We start from the raw sequence: 21,915 nt of genomic DNA, 5'->3' as shown, positions 1-21,915 counted from the left end.
GAGTCAATATCTTCCACATGGCGATTTTCGGTGGTTAGATGGTGTAGAAATCACTAATTTTGATTGTTTATCAATCGATGATGAATCTCCGAAGGGGTATGTTTTAGAAGTTGATTTAACATATCCTGAAACATTGCATGATCATCACAACGACTTACCGTTTTGCCCTGAAAATATAATACCTCCTAATGGTAAAGATCCCAAACTTGTATTAACGTTGTTACCGAAACATAAATATATTATCCATTATAGAAATCTAAAACAATGTGTTGAACAAGGGTTAAAGGTAGCTAAAATTTATCGAATTCTAGAATTTTCTCAATCACCGTGGTTAAAACCTTATATTGAATTGAATACGAATTTACGCAATTCCTCAGATAATGAATTTGATAAAAGCACATATAAGAATTACACCAACTCTATTTATGGGAAAACTATGGAAAACGTTGATAAAAGGGTTGATATTAAACTATTATCCCACTGGGAAAACTTACCCGGTAGTATCGGTGCTGAAGGATTTATTAGTATGCCGAATTTCCACTCAGTTTCAATATTTTCTGACAATTTAGTCGCAATTCAAATGAATATTTTAAAAATTGTTTACGACAAACCCGTATATGTCGGTTTTTCGATTTTAGAAATATCCAAAATTCGTATGTATGATTTCTTTTACAACTATATTAAAGCTAAATATATGGGTGATGCAACCCTTTTGTATACCGACACTGATTCTTTAATTTTACATATTCAAACAGAAAACGTGTACCGCGATATTAAAGAAAATCTTGATTTATTTGATACATCTAATTACCCAGTAGATAATATTTTTAATATACCCAAAACACCATCAGTAGTTGGTAAATTAAAGGATGGGTTTAAAGGTCAACCAATTACAAATTTTTGTGGTACTGGTGCCAAAGCTTATTGTGTGGCATTGAGTAACAATAAACATTTTAAAAAAGCAAAAGGGATTTCCAAAAACGTTATAAATAAATCTTTAACATTTACGGATTACAAACAAGTGGTTGATAATGCTAATGCAAAGATTTATCGTAAAATGTATACATTTAAGTCACATTTACATGAAATGTATACCGAGTTAAAAAATAAGGTTGCTTTAACTTCCCACGATGATAAGAGGTATGTTATACCTGGGGCTATTAATACATTAGCGTGGGGTCATTACAAAATAGATGCCTTTATACCTGACCAACAACAAAACAATCTCGATTATTTAATCCAACAAGCTAAACTACTTCTACCAGAACAAGAAAATAATGATGGGCGCGAATTTTATGTAGATAGTTTTGAAATGGATTTATTATGAAATCGTAGTGGGGGACTAACCATCTGTTGGTGGGGGGTTTTAGTTTATAACGTGTTGTAGAGAAAACTTATACAGTTGTTCTTCAGCTTCACTGCTAGTAACTTGTATTTACAATGTGGATGTGTTACGTTACCGACATAGAAGTTACGGATTTAAAGAGTGGTGTCGAAAGTTTACACCAACTTTTCTCCAATTTGGAATTTGATGCTTCTCATGAAGCCATTTATGGTGCAGTGCGTCCATCCCCATATTCTTCAGAATATTGTACAGAATTAGCTAGAAAATATGAAAAAGGTGTTGAAATTTGTGACTTATATCTTAAAAACCAAATCTGTTTATATGGATTTGTATCGTTACTAAAAGTTGTAGAATTGGATGGTTATTTAATTCGAATAAAAAAATTTCTCCCATCTGCTTTATATGGGGAAGAAGGAAATAACGAAGGTGATACTTGTAGTAATGAGGACATTGATGTAGACATTCATGATTCTGAAGATGGTTCAAGTAAATCATAAACGTAATAATATTATAATTAGATTTTATTGTACCAGTGATAGTAATTAATAAACACATTTTTTGTACTAATAACTGTTTTATTTTAATGAGGTGAACTCCCACTACATATTCTCAGTACTAAATGAAACTACCTTGTTGGGTGTAGATGGTGTAAATGTATTAAATAAAAATCAATTGTTACTAATTCTTGTTTATTTAATATATTTTACCTCCCCCACCCTTCATTCCTCAATAGTCGTTGACTTCTTAACCGTTTGTTAACTTCTTGACCGGTCGTTGACTTCTTGATCGGTCGCTGTCTTCTTGACCGGTTGTTGACCTGGTCAATGGTGGGAGGTATACAAAATGGTGGGAGGTATAAAGTGGTGGGGTATAATGTGATGGGAGGTGTAATGTGGTGGGGGTATAAAATGGTGGAATGAGAGTTCTGGCCGCACAACCCCCACCCCTTTTTATACCCCCCACTCCTACCCTGTATACCCCCCACCTTTGTATAATTAGGGGTGGGGGGTATACAGGGTAGGAGTGGGGGGTACAAAAAGGGGTGGGGGTTGTGCGGCCAGAACTCTCATTTGCCCACTACTCACTTCACCTTCTAGATCATAATCATTCTTCCAATGAAGAGTTTCAAATTCTGCATATCCAAAATAAAGGCCTTAAACTATCTTTTTTAGAATCTATGGAAATTAATAAACTGAAAAGTACAGATATAATTCTGAATGACCAACTCGAGACAAACAGCTCCCCACTCTTCAACCTCTTCAGTTAAAGACTTAAAAAGGTAAACACATTGTAAACTATATCACTTGAGAAAGGCACTCTGCCGAAACAGCTGTAGTCACATAGTTGTAATAAATTTTGTGGAAGTATAGAAAACAAACGTTTTCAGTGTTTTATTGTTAGAAAAAAAAAAATTGATTGAATCCAACTTACCTTAGTACAGAAGTGTACACAAAAAAAGTTACAGCCCTTTGAAGTTACAAAATGAAAATCGATTCTTTTTTATATATCGAAATCTCTTAGAGATTTTTCATTGAAAATGGACATGTGGCATTTTTATGGCAGTAATATCTTAAAAAAAAATTAAAGTGAAATTTGTGCACCCCATAAAAATTTTATGGGGGTTTTGTTCCGTTAAACCCCCCCAAACTTTTGTGTACGTTCCAATTAATTCATTATTGTGGTACCATTAGTTAAACACAACGTTCTTAAAACTTTTTGCTTGTTAGTATTTTTTCGATAAGCCAATTTTTATCGAGATGCGGCTTCTTTTTTAACATGTTTACATAAAATTTCTATGGGAGTTTTGTTCCTTTAAAAATTTAAATTATAATAAATTTTCAGATTATAAACAGGTATATTATTATCATAGGTCATCATCATCAATGGTGCTACAGCCCTATGAGAGAGCCTCGACCTTCCCAAATATATTACGCCAGTCAGTCCTATCTATTGCCAACCGTTGCCAGTTTGCTGCGCCTATTTTTCTCCCATCCTCATCTACACCATATTTCCATTTAAGTTTTGGCCCACCCCTATTTCTACTTCCCACAGGTTGTGACATAAGGATTCTTCTAGGAGGGTTGTTATGCTGTGGTCTTGCTAGATGTCCTGCCCATCTTAGTCTTCCTATTCGTATAAGAGATACTACGTCTTTACCACCAAATATATGTTTATATCTGTGGTATACCTCGTAGTTGTACCTCCTCCTCCAAATACCATTTTCACAGACGCCGCCGAATATACCTCTCAGGATCCTTCGTTTAAATATAAGCAGAAGGTTTTCATCTGCCTTGGAGATGGTCCATGTCTCCGATCCATATGTCAACACTGGTTGTATAAGGGTTTTGTATATGGTTATTTTTGTTTTTTGGCTTAAGTTTCTGCTTCTCATATGTCTACTCAGTCCAAAATAGCATTTGTTCGCTAGGATTATCCTTCGCTTGATTTCTTCCGTCATGACGTTCTCCTTGGTGATCAGGGAGCCTAAGTATGTGAATCTGTCCACCACTTCAAAGGTAGAGTTATCAACAGTGAATTGGTGACCGATGTTTCTGGCTCTATTGTTGGGTGTTGATGCCAACATCTTAGTTTTCTCCTCGTTTATTTTCAGGCCCATATTTTTTGAGGCATTTGGGAAGGTCGTATACATTTCTTCTAATTTGCGTGGTGCATTATCATAGGTACTTTACCATATATACAAATATGTGATGGATTCGATAAATATTCAAAATATCTCGATAAACACTGGCTTATCGAAAAAGTACTAGGATGCAAAAAAGTTTAAAAAACATTGTGTTTAACTAATGGTGCCAAAATAATAATTTAATTGGAACGTACACAAAAGTTTCGGGGGGTTTAAGGGAGCAAAACCCCCATAAAATTTTTATGGTGTGCACAAATTTCACTTTAATTTTGTTTTAAGATGTTGCTGCCATAAGAATGCCGCATGTCCATTTTCAATGAAAAATCTCCAAAGAGATTTCGATATATGAAAAAAAATCGATTTTCATTTTGTAACTTCAAAGGGCTGTAACTTTTTTGTGTACACTTTTGTACTAAGGTAAGTTGGATTCAATCAAGTTATTTTTGTCCCCGGAATGCGTGATTTAATGTATGACATACTTTTTTGAAACACCCTGTATAAATACACTTTAAAATGGGAACACCTGAGATGCTTAATAAAAACAATTAATTAGTAACTAGGCAACGAGCATACAAAAATGAACACCAAATTAAAATACGAAATATACGTACAATAAATAATAATTAGTCTTAACAGTTAATCCATGTTTATTAATCGTATGTCTTTCTTTTCTCTAAACTCACTTTACTCACACCACCGTAATATTTAAAACATCACTCTCTATATAAATGACCAATCATTACATCACTTCTTCCAACGTAAACGCACACACTGTATTCAAACATGACAACCTTCCACGGGCATGCGGCTTTGTAAATAAGGCTAACCCACCGAAGAGTTCAGTGTGGAAAAAAATCGCGGGTCCCAAATCGAGTCTAATGGATATTGTGAATCGTTCTCGCTTTGACCAAAAGGTTGTAAAGGGTACGGCGAAGGCCAAGGAGGACGACGGCAAGAACCGGCGCCGAAAGCTGTACAGGCTGCTGACCGAGGAGAAACCAACCATCCCGCTACAGCAGAGGAACTTCTTTAACCACGTGATGGAGAACAAGGAGGTTGTCAAGACGTTGTCGCTGTTGTCTACCTGTATGCAAGATATGAAGCAGGTAAGCAATAAGTATTGTATAACTAACCAAAAAATACATACGTATAATATGTCGAAAATATGAAATCTATCTACGTTTATTATAGCAATGTTATTACTGATCGCAAAGATAATTTTCGAGTTTAAAATGGAATATCATTTTTACTTAAATTTACTTATTTTCTATGGCTGCCATTGCGACGCGTCTTCTCTCGGTTCCGATTTTTCATGCCTTCTATCATAGGTTGTTGCCTCTTCTAGGTTCCTCTCTATCGTTACCTCATCGATATCGAAACGTTAACTTCTTCAAGGTCATCGTTTTTTCAAGTGGAATCCATTTTAATATGCGTTGGGCTCATCCAGGGGCGTAACAGAGGCCCCCGCAACGTGCGGGGGGCCCCTATCGAGCAAGGGCCCCATCTTGTCGTCTGATATTATGTAAAAATCTGTTATAGGTACATATATGATTTTAATTTGTGTGTTTAAATTTAAAAACGTAAATTTCTAAATAGGCGTTTTCGGCAAGTGAATCATCTCTATAAACTTAATCCTTTCCGGTCTTACGACTTTTATTGGTGACGACAATAAACTATAATGCTTTGTACGTGGCTATTAAAAGATTTGAGAATTTCAATTTGCCGAATTTTAAATATTTCTAAATCTAGAAATGGGTTTTCTCTTTAATCTTTATCTATATTTAGTATTTCGATACAGATTATCCAGAGGCGTAACAGAGGCCCCCGCAGCATGAAGCTTACGGTTCGCCCCAATATGTCAAGGGCCCCATCTTATTTTCTAATATATGTAAAAATGTGTTGTTATATTATTTGCACACATACGTTTTTTAAGCAGTACAATATTGGAAATTAAGTTGTCCATCCTAATTAATAAAATTGTAGATATATTTGCTGATAGTAGATAGTGCACGAAGAAAGTTGTTCATCTCATAGAATAATACTAATGTAATCATTTAGTAGTTTTGTTCTATTTTATTCTATACCAATAAAGATGAAAAATGTAAGTCGTCTTAAACAATGCATGAATACACCGCAATAGCTCAGTAAATGACAGTTTTGGAGTGAAATTATCAGCGTCACGACGGACGTATTTGCTTGACAATTTGGATTTAGGTTCTAATTACACTCCACTTCAAAGGTGGATTTATGCCGTTGGTTGCTTTTACTTCAGGGGGTGACACTTCTCCTTAGGGTGAAAACATACGTTTAAAATAAGTCCGGAAATGTATAAATTGACTAATTATAAGCAACTTTTGTTCTGTAGGGTTTCTTTAACTATGTTAATACTTTTCAAGTCATTTGCGAGTGTAAATGTCTATTATTCAACAAAAAACAACGTTTTCAGACGGGTTTTTCGCAAATTTTTCGCAAATAACTCAAAAATAAGTATTTATCGAGTAAATATTAGATATCGAAAAAATATTTGTAGCAAAAATGTAGCTTATAAGATACAAAAAAAAAATGGTGTACTTATTCATGAAGTCTCTCGACAAAGTAAAAGCACAGTTGAAGCTCATGAAAAATTTTTCCTATTTGTCCAATTCCAAATCGAATATTTCAACCTGAAATAACCAAAAATTGAAGCAATTTTCTGGAAAATCTCATTAAAACTTTTATTAAATGTTTAAAAAAAAGCTTTATTTTTATTTTTTATAAAAGTTTCTAGCACCAAAACTATACGAGTTACGCTTAAAATAAAGTTGGCCCTTTTTTTTGTAAAAAAAAATCCTGAAAATCTACCCCTATTTCACACTCCAAATAAAATTTATCATTAGCGCTCTACCATTTACTTTAAATATTTATTGTTTATTATGATCTGTAAGTTTGACCGGTTCAAAGTTCTTATTTTTGAAAAAATTTGGTTTCATATTAAAAACAGTTTCATTAGTTTGGAAAAATGCTTTTTTTCAAAATAACTTAAAGTGTATTAGTGATACGAAAAATCTCAAAGGGCAAAGAAATGTATGTCTTGCTTTTATAAATATTTTGGCTTTATTTTGTTTCTCTTCGTTAAGAGATTTTCACAATTTTTTTTACCAAAAAATGGGATTAACTGTATTTTGAGCGTAACTGGCTTAGTTTTGATGTTATAAACTTTTGTAAAGAATAAAGATTCTTTTAAACACTTTAAAAAGTTCTAATGAGTTTTCCCGAAAAGTATTTAATTTTTTGGTTATTTCACGTTGAAATATTCGATTTGGAATTTGACGAATAAGAAAAACTTTTCATGAGCTACAACTTTTCTTTTACTGAGTCGATAGACTTCATTTTTGTTTCATTTTTTTATAAGCTAGATACATTTTTGCTCACAATATTCTTTTCGATCGGATACTTACTCTTTGAACTATTTGCGAAAAATCGCCTAAAACGTGGTTTTTTTGTTGAACAATAAACATTTTTAATCATAAATAACTTGAAAAGTCTTGAGCTGACCAATTCGGTGGTGACACTGAAAATTACACGGTATCGCCATATTTTACGTGGATTTACTGGGCTGTAACACATATAGGTATTTGTTACACATGTCGCATTTAGTAATTTTTTAAAGGGGGTCCCATTTCTAAGTCTGCGGGGGGGGGGCCTGACGGAGTTTGTTACACCACTGGGCTTATCTGTCTTCTGTCATCCTCTTTACGTGTCCGAACCATGTCAACTGTTTTTCTCAATTCCTTCTATTTTTCGTCCCATTATTAGGAAGTAAATTAGGAGTAGGCGGGGCGGAATGGGGTACTAAGTTGAAATCGATTTTTAAAAATAAGTTAGGAATAATTATTTAAGCTGCATATCATTATATAAACTCATTGTAATGTTGTTGACATTATATTACAACATTATTTTTTTATAAGAACAAGAACAGTAAGTTTGTTACTAAAATATTAAACAATGTCAATTGCCCCGTTCTGCCCCTGCACCGGGGGCACAATAGGGTAGTCATTACAAGATTAGTAAAATTAATAAAAAAATAACTTAATAATTGTAATTGTTAAGTCCAATTATTAAGTACCGTTGAAAAGTCATTTTATGTTAAGTTATGTTAAGCTAAGTTCATCACTGGCACTTTATTAAAGCCCATAACTCTGGCGCCAGATGTTGACTCAGGTTCCCGAAGTGATAAAGTAGGATTTCTCTTTAAAAATCCATTGACCCAATCTTGGCCGACGACTTTACTCGTAAATATGTGGGCTAAGCTAACTGATAAGCTAAGGTACGCAAATCTATCATCGTTAGACCAAATAATCGATACTCCATAATTTTCAAATAGCTCATGAGCTCATATTCTTGCCTTTCGGTAAAAATAGCTTAAAATTTCCCTGCTGTTTTGTCAATATGGTACTGCGGATCTTTCCTTTTCTCTGCTGGATAACTCTAGGTACTTTGGAGAACATTAAATTGCTTTGGAGCCTTCAAATAACCTACTTGACCAGAAATAACCGCTTCGGCAGCATTATTCATACTTTTAGTAGACCGTGGTTGTCTATTCGTCTTCTTTTTGTATACTAGAACCATCTGAAAAAGAGGAAAAATAGTTAAATATAGAGTTCCTATTTAATAAAAATAGTGTGGGGCGGCACGGGATACTTCCCCATTCCGCCTCAAGTGGACTTCCCGATTCCGCCCCAAGCACATGATTTATTTCATCAAGCTATGGTCACTCGAAAACCATTGGTAAGAAAACGTTTGCCTAGACTAAACGAAAGCTAAATAAATAACCTACAAGTATGACAAACTAACGTTGTAAAAAAACAAGCGTGTTCAACTTACCTTGGTCATAAAATCACAAACAGTTACAAATTATAAGCGAAAAACCACGCAACGATAGATTCACGTTGTTAACGTCAAGAGAACTAGACAAACATGCCTACCGGTCTTCAGTCACACTACACTGATGTACTTTTACTTATCGCTGCTAGTCTGCTGCACGTCATTGATACTTAAAAATAACAATCTTCATTCCGCCCCGCTACCCAATTCCGCCCCGCCTTCCCCTATATCTTGTATTTGAAGATATGTCTAAGATAAGGTGTTTTCCGATTTTTAACAGGATCTATAAGTTCACGATCTCTACTCGTAGGTCTTTAAACTTCTTTATTTTTAACGCAGTCAGTCCATGGAATTGCCAGGCATCGTAACCAGATATCCGTCAGTGTCCAGACTTCCAAGCCATGCAGTAGGATACTGTGTATATACAATTTTATCATACTATATCGTAGAGTTAAATCAAGTTCTCTGTTAGTGAAAAATTATTTCATTTTTAGAAATGCGTTTCTGGCCTAATATTTTCTACTTTTACTTCTTTTTCTGAGTCTAATGTTTCATGTATCCAGTATCCTAAATGTTTAAACCTATTCAATTACCTATTTTGTTATTTACTAATATGTTTATGTCTGGAGGATTCTTATTCGTGAATACAATTGTTTTTTTCTCTTTGCATTATTTTAAGACCAACTTTTTCGTCCTCATTAACTATCGTGTTGAGCAGATTGTGTAGTTCTTGTTAACTTCCGGCAATTAATACCGTAACGTCGGTATATCGGATGTTATAATAATTCTTCCGTTGACTTCACCTTCTTGTGCCTCATCCAGAGCTTGTGCAAATAACTCTTCTCAGTATAGGTTGAACAATACAACTTCTACTCCTCTTTGTCTAACTAAACAACTTTGTCTTACTCCTCTTTGTAGTTTTATGCAGGCCCGGCCCTAGGGATCTTGCCGCCCTGGGCAAGATCGGCGACCGCCCCCCTCCCTTGGTATACCCAAAAACTCAAAAATTTCACCATGGCTCTTAATTTGCTGAAATCTATCACTTAGTGCGTTAACGGTTTTGTCTATAATTTTTAAATAGAAGTCAACTTTATATCGTGTCTCTGGATCTAGGTCCATACTTTCATCTTCAGCCTCATGGCCAAATTATCTTTTCACTTTCCTTTTTCTGGCTATTAGTGTGCCTCCTTTTCGGGTTCTCAATTTCTAACTTTGATGAGCTCTATGGCCTCTGTAAAATAGCCCTGGAATTTTAAATCACTTCTGAGAGACTTAAAATGGATCTCCGATTTTTCTAAAAAACTGATAGTTTGATACGCTCCCATATCAATACTCTGCATACGCGACTACGTTGATGTGAAGTAAAATGTCATGCCATATTGCCACAGAGCAAAGAAAAGTAAACTCACGGATTTGATTTGCCAAACAGCTTGCCTCATGAGCAACCATTTTATCGTTGTTTTTATTGACAGTGATTTCTACAAGAGCATCGTAGATTTCTTCAATTTGGTATCTGATGGGAGTAATTGCATCAATTATTATTCTACTTTCCCATCTAGTTTCGGACAAAGGTTTCAATGTTAGGCTAGAAATATGATTTTTCAGCATAGTCCAACGATGAAAGATGCTGAGAAAAAGTTGTAAATTTTTGTCACTAAGGAAAAGAAAGAAACTGCAAACTGTGAGGCTTTAGCAGCATCGTTCACGACTAAGTTAAGTGAATGGCTAGAACATGGGACAAAAAATGCTCTAGGATTCATTTTCAAAATTCTGTTTTGAAATCCCAAGTTCTTCTCTTCCATGTTTGCCCCATTATCATACCCGTGTCCTCTCATATCTTTCAAAGGTGTTCCCAGTTCATTCTGGGACTCTGTAACTCCCAAGCCAGTGGTTTACACTACAGGCACAAATCCAAGAAAATGTTCTTCAATTTTAACAGTATGTGAACAAGAACCTAACTCGACAAAATGTACATCAATAGTCATCTGTTCCACCTCAGCAATATCAGATATACAATTTAAAATTATGCTATAATACTTTGCTGATTTCAAAAAGTTTAAAATTTTATTATTGATTTGGTCATGGAGGAGCTGAATAATTTCGTTTTGAATACATTTTCCCAAGTAATGATACTGCTTGTTACTCTCATTAGTTATTCTCCTAATGTGCTCTTGTAAAACAGAATCAAAATTTTTAAAGAGCTCAACAAGCGTAAAAAAATTACCATTGTTTTGATAAACATGTTTATCAGAATTGCCCCTCAATGAAAGACACTGTTGTGCTAAGAACCGTATTATTGATATAAGTCGTTGTATTGCATTTTTTCGATGATCAGTTTCTGCATTTAGAACTTTTTGTGTTTCTTCATCTATGATTTTGCCCGATTCTAGTCTAATTGCTAGTTCTACCCACTGTCGCTGTGACTGTAGATCAGATGGAGACTTAGCGTGGTTGGACAAAGCTTCAGCCATATGTTTCTCATTATTATATCCATTTTCAGTAAAGTTAATTTTAAGTGAATTTCTGCGAATTTAGTTTAGTTCTAATCCTACTATTCATATGCGATGAAGAAGAAGGCGGTGTGTCGCCATTTTACGTCGAATGAACCTTGCAATTGTTATTATTTCACTTACTTAATTCTCGTTTTTACAGTTGCATTTTTGCCGCTCTTGTTCATAATATTGATTTTTTATAATATTAAAAACATAAGTTATTATTTCTTCAATTTCAAAAATTGGCTGTTCTCTAAAATTTTCCGCCCCTGAATGTGCCGCCCTGGGCGGCCGCCCAGTTCGCCCACCCCTGGGGCCGGGCCTGGTTTTAAGGTCTCAATATTCTCCATCTTCGTCCTAATAAATGCGTTTTGGTCCTAATAGATTTCTCGTATTATATTTATATCATTGGGAGAGATATTCTTTTTTTGTAAACATTTTTTTAGTTTTTCGTACTCGACTTTATCAAAGGCCATTTCATAATCGATGAAACACAAATATGCATTTTTTTTGTCGACATTTTTGCATGAGCACCATGAAACGAAGCAATGTCTCTCGAGTTCCCATACCGTTTCTGAAACCAAATGGTACTGGGCCTATATCTTCTTCACACTGTTTGCAAATTATCTTTATATGGGATATGAGACTTATTAGTCGAAAGTGGTTACATTTTTTAGCGTTGTTGGATTTCTCCCCCTCTTCACTCCCGGAAGGGAGTGTAGTGGTCGACGTGATATCGTGTATTTTCCGTCTCCAAAGATCTTTGTCTCTGGTCATTTCTTTTAACTCATGCATAGGTCTTTTGCAACTTCCTGTAATTTGATCGATACATCTTGTTGGGGTTCTTCCTCGTGATCTTCGGCCTTTCACCTTTCCTTGTATAATGAGTTTTTTCATGTTCTCTCTGTTTTCTCTCATAACATGTCTAAAGTATTTTAATTGTTGGAGATGGACTTTACTGGAGATGTTGTCTAACTTTTAGCTCCCTTAGAATTAGTTGTCCTACGGTGGGTCCAAGGAATTCGTAACATTTGTCTACAACATAACATTTCAGTGGCGTCTATATTTCTTCTTTCCGATTGTTTTAAGGTACAAGATTCACATCCGTAGATCAGTATTGGGAATATTAAGCAGTTAATCAACCTCACCCTTAACGCTCTTGAAAGTCATTCCATATTATGGTCATTTTTGCTGTGGCAACTTTTGCTAGATCACATCTACGTTTTATTTCTTCCTGTAGTGAACCTGTGTTTGAGATCAATGATCCCAAATATAAATATGAGTTGTTATGTAGTTTATCCACTATCATGATCTTTGTCTTTGATATGTTTAACTGCAGACCAAATATTTGACTTTCGTTTTCGACCAGTCGGATAAGATCAATCAGCTCTGCTTGACCACCGGCAAGGTGGGCTGTGTAATCTTGGGCAATAGATGCTGAGTTTAGGGAGGTTTAATAACGTAGGTGTTACCCAATCTTGTGCAATTTTGAAAGTTTTATATATTTATTATTAAAGATTTTTACAAGGAAATGATATCAAAGTTTTCCTCTTGTAAGAGCTTTACCATTTCATTGTGAATATTATCGGGACCATGTGTTTTTCCAGTTCTCATATTTTTTAATAGATGCGTATTTTATATCTGATGTTAGAATGCGTAAATTATCACCAATGTTTAAATTTTTGTTGATTTCTTGTTCCCTGTTGTCTGAGAACTGATTTTTTATATAACATGCTTTGCTTTCGTTGTTTATTTCTTTGAATGTTGCCAGGTCATTAGACTACTATTTTTCACATTTATATTTCACATTCACATTAATTATTGTAACTTTTATTTTTCACATCCAATATTTTGATTTATTTGTTAATGTAGGAAGTTACCCAGTTTATGGCAAGATGGCGTCCATACAATATTCTTTGGCGAAACGAAAAAACCCAACGGGAGTTGTTGACTGCTATACTAACTGAGTTTGAATCATCTCTACGGAAGCACGAGGAACTTACCGAAAGATTGTCAACCGAACCGGACACTTTTGTTATAGCAAATTGCCTTGCCATCTCTACCGAGAATCTAAAGTTCGGGTTAATGACGGAAATTAAATCATGCACACATAGGTAAGATGATTATATTTACTTAAAATTTTATTGGGAAAGAAATTTAGAAAACATCTTTATCTACGGATAAAAATAAAACAAATGACTTTCAAGTTAAAATAGTGTTATAGAAAAATGGAATGTATTAATAATGGAATGTATAAATGTATTCAATCAACGATTAAATCTATATATCGTCCTATTAGAGGTAAAACTCACTAAGTTCACTTTTTTGAGATTTTGTCATTTTCATCAATTTGAACTCAATACGGTACTGCCCAGCTCTGGAGAAGTCACCTGGGGCTCTAACCCTTCGAATTGCTGAGATAATTTTCGGTACAATTCACTAAAGGGCATTATTGTGAATTTCGGTTTCAGGGAAAATTATTATTAAATATTAAATAAATTATTAATTACACTCATTAAAACTTATTATTGTACTTAGTGAATTTTTCCTTCCAATATGGAGTCCAATATTGTGAATTTTGGTTTCAGGGTAAAACTCATTAAAACTTATTATTGCACTTAGTGAATTTTTCCTTACAATCTGGAATGCCGAATCGGTACTTAGTGATCTTTCAAACAATACGTTAGATAACAATCTATTTTGCGATTACCTAAGCAGGCGACTTGTGTGTTACATTGTATTGTTGAAACTGTACAAACTGTACATTCTATTTGTGTACATTATCTGTTCGGCGATTGATTAAAGAAATATGAGATTAAATTACTTTGTAACCGTGATAGCTTACATAAAAGGTAACATAATCTATTTTGCAGTTAAGCAGGCGACTTTTGTGGCTGTCATAAATGACGAAAGAATTGCATTTATTTTCGAAGAACGAAACTTATTGTTCATTTTTTAAATAATAGACTGTTCTTTTTGATAGTTCGTTGGTTGTAAGTCAGTGAAATTTTATGGAGACAAATTCATTAACTTCTCCATATCCAATAATTGTGTTCAAGGAAAAACTAATCAAGTAAAAAGTGTAGTTAGTGAGTTTTACCTCTAATAGGATATCAATATCCAATAATTATTGTGTTCATGGAAAAACTTATTAAGTACAAAAATTGATCTAATAATATTGATTGTATCATAGTTCCTGTGACGAAATATGGTTTAAAATATCTGTTTTAATTTATTCTTTAAAGTTCCATTAAAAAAATTCCAATATTAAAGTCAGGTTAATTTAAAAAACAATTTGTACCTTTAAATCGATTTTTCTCCACTTTCTGAAAAGTGTAGTTAGTGAGTTTTACCTCTAATAGGAATAATCTAATACGGGTTCTGAAGCTGTTTTCTCGTGGCATGTGTCAGTTAAATAGTGTGTTTTTATGATAAGCTGATACCTTATACATATGATATTGTTGTCATCCTTGAGTTCCTTTTTTGTGGGTGTTTCTGGACTGCTTGTGGTGTTGTGTTGTTTTCTGTCTTTTATCTTCTGAAATTTATTTTTTATAAATGACAATGTATAGTCATTTTTTTAAACCCTTTGTTAAACATCTGAATGCTGATTACGCCTTAGAACGTCATACCGTTACCACTGTTGGGTGCGCATAACATCTTCAGACGTCCTATGCAGATATACACAATATTCGTTTAGAGGTTAGTATTTGTTTGACTTTGACACAAGTTATATTTCTATTGAGTATGTACCCAGCAAACAGACCGACGTGTTAAAGACGTGAATTTTGGGTACATTTGTCACCAATATACGTAAATTGCTTACGTGAATTTCACGTGAAAATTTCGTTGGAATGTCACATTGAAAATACGTCTTTAAATTACGTGAATAACTCATCTTCAATAGACGTATTATTTACCTTAAATAGCAATAAAATGTTTCGGGAAATTCATGTTGCGAACACGTGTTGATTAACGTATCTTTTAGGGAACGTATTATATTAATTTTCACGTGAAAGATACGTCTTCGGTTCACGTAAATAATTCGAACTTAATTAACTTACGATTCACGTAATTATTATCCTCATATAATATGATAAAAATAAAACAAGCATAATATAAAGTATTAACAATGTATTTATTTAGTAGAATTTAGAGACTTTAAAAACATTTATCTTGTATAATTAGTATACTAGATAATGCACCAAAAATGGTACCGACCTAAAGACACATTATAAAATATGCAAACACAACACAGGTCAATTTTTTTTTTCAAGGACACTTCTTGTTTTTCTAATTGCACCATCGGCACTTCAACCCTCGAGCAGTGAGGTAAACATTAATACGAAAGACATTATTATAAATAAACCCGCCTAAAATAAAACGAGGGAAAGAAAGCACTTCACGTTTCACTTTTTGTTGTGAGAACTGTGAGAAGCTGATAACTGCTGATAGCTGATTTTAGAGGTTATGATCATCGATTATAAAAATCGAATATTTTTAAATTAAAGTTAAACTATTCTACTTACTTTAAATTAGTATAACATATTTTCATTTTGTTTTAAAATTTCTTCTACTATTAACTAATTATTTGGTCTTACTAAAAATCTATTTCAATACCAGAACAATATAAAAAAAAATGATCCTATCGAAACGTGTTATTCGATAAATCGATTAATTTAGTTTTCAAACCTACTATGTTAGTCACGTGATGGTATTTAAAGGTGGAGAAAGGCTTGGTAGTACGTCATCACCGCGCGCGATTTGAAAATTAGACTCAACATCATTTTAGCTCTTGTGATATTTTTAAAGAAAAAATAGCAAAAATAGCTTCAAATCAACTTTTTGTTTAAATATTGGTATTATTTTCATTACTTTTACGTGATACATCTAATTTTTAGACGTCCATAAAATACAGAGAGTAAAATTCAAGCGATACGTATTTAAACAACACCGTTGTAAAATTTTGTTTTCCAAAATATTTCTCAAAATTTAACCAAAGGAAGTTATTTCTGTTTCGTGATTATTACGTGAAATAAACGTACATTTGCGATTTAACCGACATTCACAACTATTATAAAAAACATGTACTATATTCGTCAGTATGATTTTATATTATTCTAATGACAAACATGTATAAAGGAAGCACTAATATACAGGGTGTAACAAAAATACAGGTAATAAATTAAACCACATATTTTGGGACCACAAATAGTTCGAATGAACCTAACTTACCTTAGTACAAATATGCACACAAAAGAAGTTACAGCCCTTTGAAGTTACAAAATGAAAATCGATTTTTTTGAATATATCGAAAACCATTAAAGATTTTTTGTTGAAAATGGACATGTGGCATTCTTATGGAAGGAACATGTTAAAGAAAAATTATAGTGAAATTTGTGCACCCCATAAAAATTTTATGGGGGTTTTGTTCCCTTAAACCTCCCCAAACTTTTGTGTCCGTTCCAAATAAATTATTATTGTGGTGCCATTAGTTAAATTCAATATTTTTAAATCTTTTTTGTCTCTTGGTATTTTTTCGATAAGGCAGTTTTTATCGAGTTGCGGCTTCTTTTTTAATATGTTTACATAAAAATTTTATGAGGGTTTTGTTCCTTTAAACCCCCCAAATGTTTGTGTACGTTCCAATTAAACTATTGCTGCGATACCATTAATTAAACACAGTGTTTTTAAAAATTTTTTGCCTCTTTGTATTTTTTTGATAGAGCATCTTTTATCGAGATGTGGCTTCTTTTTTAATATGGTTCAAAATATACTTAAAAATGTAACTCATAAATAAATTTTCATATTACCAAGTCTCCATAATCGTACTTTACCATATATGTACAAAATGTGGTGGATTTGACAAATATTCAAATATCTCGATAAAAACTGACTTTTGGAAAAAGTACTAAGAGACAAAAAAGTTTTTAAAAACTTGTGTTTAACTAATGGCCCTACAATAATAATTAAATTGGAACGTACACAAAAGTTTGGGGGGGGGGGGGTTAAAAGAACCAAACCCCCATAAAATTTTTATGGGGTGTCCAAATTTGATTATCATTTTTTCTTAAAATACTACTGCCATAAGAATACCACATGTCCATTTTCAATAAAAAATCTCTAATAGTTTTCGAAATATTGGAAAAAATCGATTTTCATTTTGTAACTTCAAAGGGCTGTAACTTTTTTTCCGTGCATATTTGTACTAAGGTAAGTTAGGTTCAATCGAACTATTTTTGGTCCCAGAATATGCGATTAAATTTATGACCTGTATTTTTGTTACACCCTGTATAAGTGAATGATTTGGCACTGAAATACTTTTTTTTTTCGTCATAAATCACCGAGTTACGTATTCGTTGAAATTTGCCGTAAATTTAACGTAATCATCACTTAACTGGGCTCAAGTCTGTTTGCTAGGTAGGTAAAAGAGTATTTATTTTATAACGCCTGTTTAGATCCATATTATGGATAAAGCAATTCCAGGGCCATCTCGACCAAAACACTACAATGTAAATGCAACGAAAAATCGAGTTAGCACCCTGGTCGCGTTAGGTATATTTCGTCAGCAATGAAAGGGTTAACACGTTTTTTTCTTCCTAATCCGTTTTCATTAGAACAGTCGTGATTTGAGTGGATATTTAAATATCTATTGGTCTGGGTTGGCTTTCTGTAAAATTTGATTGCGTATCCTATATCTTCTTTCGTGATTCAGGATGATCCTAAGGGGGGTTACAACTACTGGAAAGGGGGGGGTTACAACTACTGGAAGGTCTCTGAGGGGTATGGTGTTAAGCGTATAGACCTCAAAGTACATCCAAATGGGTGGGTTATGACCCCCAAAACCCCCTCTGGTTACGCCTATGTGATTAGAACATCGAGAGAAGGAAGTGAATTGCATTTTCTTTTTCCATGGTGAATTTAATTGATGGTTTCTTGTCACTGAGACCAAATGGAAAAGATATCGTCTACATATCATCACCATACTGTGGGTTGTTTGTTTTTTTTTTGTGTGCAATATTTTGTTCGAAATCCTAAATTAATATATTTGCTAATAATGGAGAAAAGGATGAGTTCATGGGTAATCCGCAGAATCTAGCAGGTTTGGTTGCCAATACTTAAAGGAGAAGTGAGCAATAATAATATACCAACAATAGCCGATGAGAAAATGTGAGATGTACGTCTTCAATCATACACAATATATATGCAACACACAATACGCAGTACAATACAAACATTCCGTTACGCAGAACCGCATGAAGCACATAGAAATAATGAAAAATAGGTACACATAATAATCAGAATTTAATGAACCATAGGGCATAAAACATTCACCTCAGATCTTTTGGACCAAAGCATTACTGTTGCCTACAACACCATGGCCAAGTATGTCAACTTTAATTTTGATAATACATAGCCTCCTCAACACCTTGGAGGTTAAACTATCTATAAACACAATTTTCTTAATAATCTATTCGAAAAAGATGCCCGGAGTGGAAATCGAACGTTTAATGTTTGATTCTCAAACCATAGTACAAGTTATTCTTGATCAATAATTTAATTTCGGATTAAAAAATTACTACTAAATAAACTGTTTTTATTTACATATTTGCAGCAATGAACATCAAGAAGACAAAGTTTATGAGAATATCGAAAACTCAAAGAAATAACGAGAATATCTTCATAAACGTATCCAGTGTCGAACGAGTCGACCAATACGCAAACCTTGGAACAACGATCAATTCCACAAGTGATTACTTACAGGCAATCAAAATCAGAATAGAAAAGGCTAGAGCAAATTTTAACAAAATGAGAAAAGTGCTCTGAACAAGAGATTTGAAGTTGGAACTAAGAGTTAGGTTGACTAGATGCTACGTTTTCTCGACTTTGTTTTATGGAATGGAAGCTTGGACCTTGAGTGCGGCATTAACGAAAAAACTATAATCATTCGAGCTGTGGGTGCACAGAAGAATTCTGAAAATATCGTGGACAGAACACGTCACAAATAGAGAGGTTCTCAGAAAGATGAATAAAGAAATGGAAATCATAAATACCATCAAAACAAGAAAATTAGAATATCTCTGACATATTACATGTGGAGAGAGATACAACTTGCTCCAACTCATTATGCAGGGAAAGATTCAAGGAAAAGAAGCATAGGGAGACCCAGAATATCGCGGCTGCGCAACCTGAGAGAACGCGTGGTACGTACATCTCAAATGAACTTTTGAGAGCAGCCATCTCCAAAGTCCGAATAACTATGATGACTACGGACCTCCGTCAAGGAGATAGCACTTAAAGAAGAAGATTTACATTTGCTTTACTCTCTTCAATCAGTTTTTACTATATGCGGAATTAAAAGAATTTTAACATTCGACGTCTTACGTATAATATTATGACTGAAGGCAACTAGCTCTTAAGCTAACATCTAAAGGTGGAAACTATCGATATTGGTGATATATTGTTATGTAAATTTATATATTTCCGACGATAATTTGTTACCTCTACTAGTTGTATCTCTTTTTAGTCCACAACGTATTATGTTTCCATCTTTTGCATTAATTTGCCAGTTCTTAGCCCACTTATCACTGTATACTTTGAAATTCAATCCATAATAATTATGGTCTAGCAACAATTATTGTTGGTAGACTAAAAATATGAATTGTAATGCTTTGTAATAGCGTTTAAAATTTTATGGACAATTCTGTCACAAAATTAATCTAACATAAAAGTAGGTTTAAAGTTCTTAAACCAATAAAATCTATTTTTACAGAATCGGCCAAGCTATGAAAAAGAAATATCGTCGAGAAATGGATTACGTGTATGCGGTCATAAGTGAAATGGACAGAAAACTGGAAAGGACTATAAGAGATTTAGACGACGTCAGATTGATAATGGATACTTTGAAAAAAATCAGGGAGCAAGAGGTTGACATGGATTTAAAAATAGAGCCGGTTGAAGTGAGTATTCTGATCTATATTTTGTTTGTTCTGTGTTTAGTCCAGAGAAATAAGATTTTTCTCGTGACACATTCCCTTCCAGGCCGAAAACAAATTTTTTGGGTAGTATGGACATCTATAATAATAACCTATATGTTTCCTGCAGCCGATTTTGATGATATACATAGTTATAAACAAATGAAGATCAAAATCCGGTAAATTTTTGCTTTTTTCGTCTATTGCCAAAAAGTGTAGCATTTTAAACAAATTTGAGAGTAAGAATCTCATAAATCATATAAAAAACTTCAATATGGCGTTCTCTGAATATGTCTATCCTTATTTGTTGCTTAGAAAATTGCAAAATAAGTCATAAATTTTGAGTTTGTATAAATGTTCATAACCTATTTAAAAATTAAGTTGGAACCTTCTTATTACACGAAATGCTGAGACTTCTGGTGCTTAAATTATACTCTAAATTTCAAAGCAATTGGCCAAATTTTTTAAAAGTTTTTTCATTTGTTTATCCCAAATTAATTTTATTTGCAACAATATAAGCCACAAAATGATGAAGTTACCGTAATAATTTGGATAGTGTATGAAACAAGAAGATTTATACATACTATGAACATAATTTAAAAAAATGACAAAAAATAATTTTAAATATTGCAACATTAGGTATATTTCAAGAACAAGTTGATTTTTTGCTTAAAAACAATTAGAATAACTTTTTAACCATTACCCGTAGAAAAATTATTTTTCATACTTAGAAAGACTGAATTTTTATACCAATTTATAAAGAGAAAAAATTGTCCTAGAATGATTAGGGACGAAGTTGCCCTCTCCTTTTTGTTAATTCACAGCAGCTTTGTTTTATAAGATAATAATAATATAGATGTCCATACTACTCAAAAAATTTGTTAACAGCCTGGAGGGGGTTATGTCACCAACACGATATTTTTTTCCTCATTTCTCTGAACTCGTTGCAATATAGCTGGATCAAAGCACACTATGACCAAAAAAAATCAAGGATGAAAATTTAGGGATAGATACCTAGATGAAAATGTCTATTATTAATTAAAAAAGTTTGCATTCCTAACGTACCTCCGTTTACAAAAAGAATTGAGTTTTCATATATTCAGCTGTATCTCGTACAATAGAGAAAAAATATTAATTTTTTTAGAAAATTCTTATTCGCATGACTTTGCCTTAAAAATTTTTTTAGACAATTTGTATAGTTGGTTAAACAAGGCTCATCAATGCCATTCGTTGTACCGGAACCCTTCTGCAGCGTTGGAAAAGCAGTAACAAGAACGTCTACAAGAAAGTGGATAGCTCACAAATCGTTGCAATGATGGATGAATTCACCAGGATAAAGACAGGCGAAAGAGGACAGACAAACCGACGAATCCAAAACCGTATTTACGAACATTCCATATCTGTAAAACATTCCGACACTACTTCAGCCCTAGCCCAACTTCATATTCAGACAGGTCACAAAATAGATTTCGAGAAAGCAAAAACCATCGCCCCTCTCCGCTCCTTAAAATCGAGAATTATCCGTGAGGCCATCGAAATTGAAAAACGCCCTAACAGCCTAAACACACGCGATGACGCTAAAAGACTGCCGGCAAC

At 33.6% G+C, this 21,915-nt stretch overlaps 1 protein-coding gene across 1 annotated transcript in view; it reads left to right on the top strand.

Annotated features, from left to right (window-relative positions):
* Positions 1-21,915, top strand: part of LOC126885269 (dynein axonemal heavy chain 5) — a 356,025-nt gene that overhangs the window by 93,073 nt on the left and 241,037 nt on the right. The window contains exons 16-18 of the mRNA XM_050651757.1: positions 4,811-5,095; positions 13,217-13,458; positions 20,118-20,304. Coding sequence (XP_050507714.1) covers positions 4,811-5,095; positions 13,217-13,458; positions 20,118-20,304 — 714 coding nt within the window. The remainder of the gene's footprint in view (positions 1-4,810; positions 5,096-13,216; positions 13,459-20,117; positions 20,305-21,915) is intronic.

Source organism: Diabrotica virgifera, chromosome 5, assembly GCF_917563875.1.
Source record: "Diabrotica virgifera virgifera chromosome 5, PGI_DIABVI_V3a".
In the NCBI taxonomy this organism is placed as follows: Eukaryota; Metazoa; Arthropoda; class Insecta; order Coleoptera; family Chrysomelidae; genus Diabrotica; species Diabrotica virgifera.
This window is presented reverse-complemented; position numbering and strand designations above follow the sequence as displayed.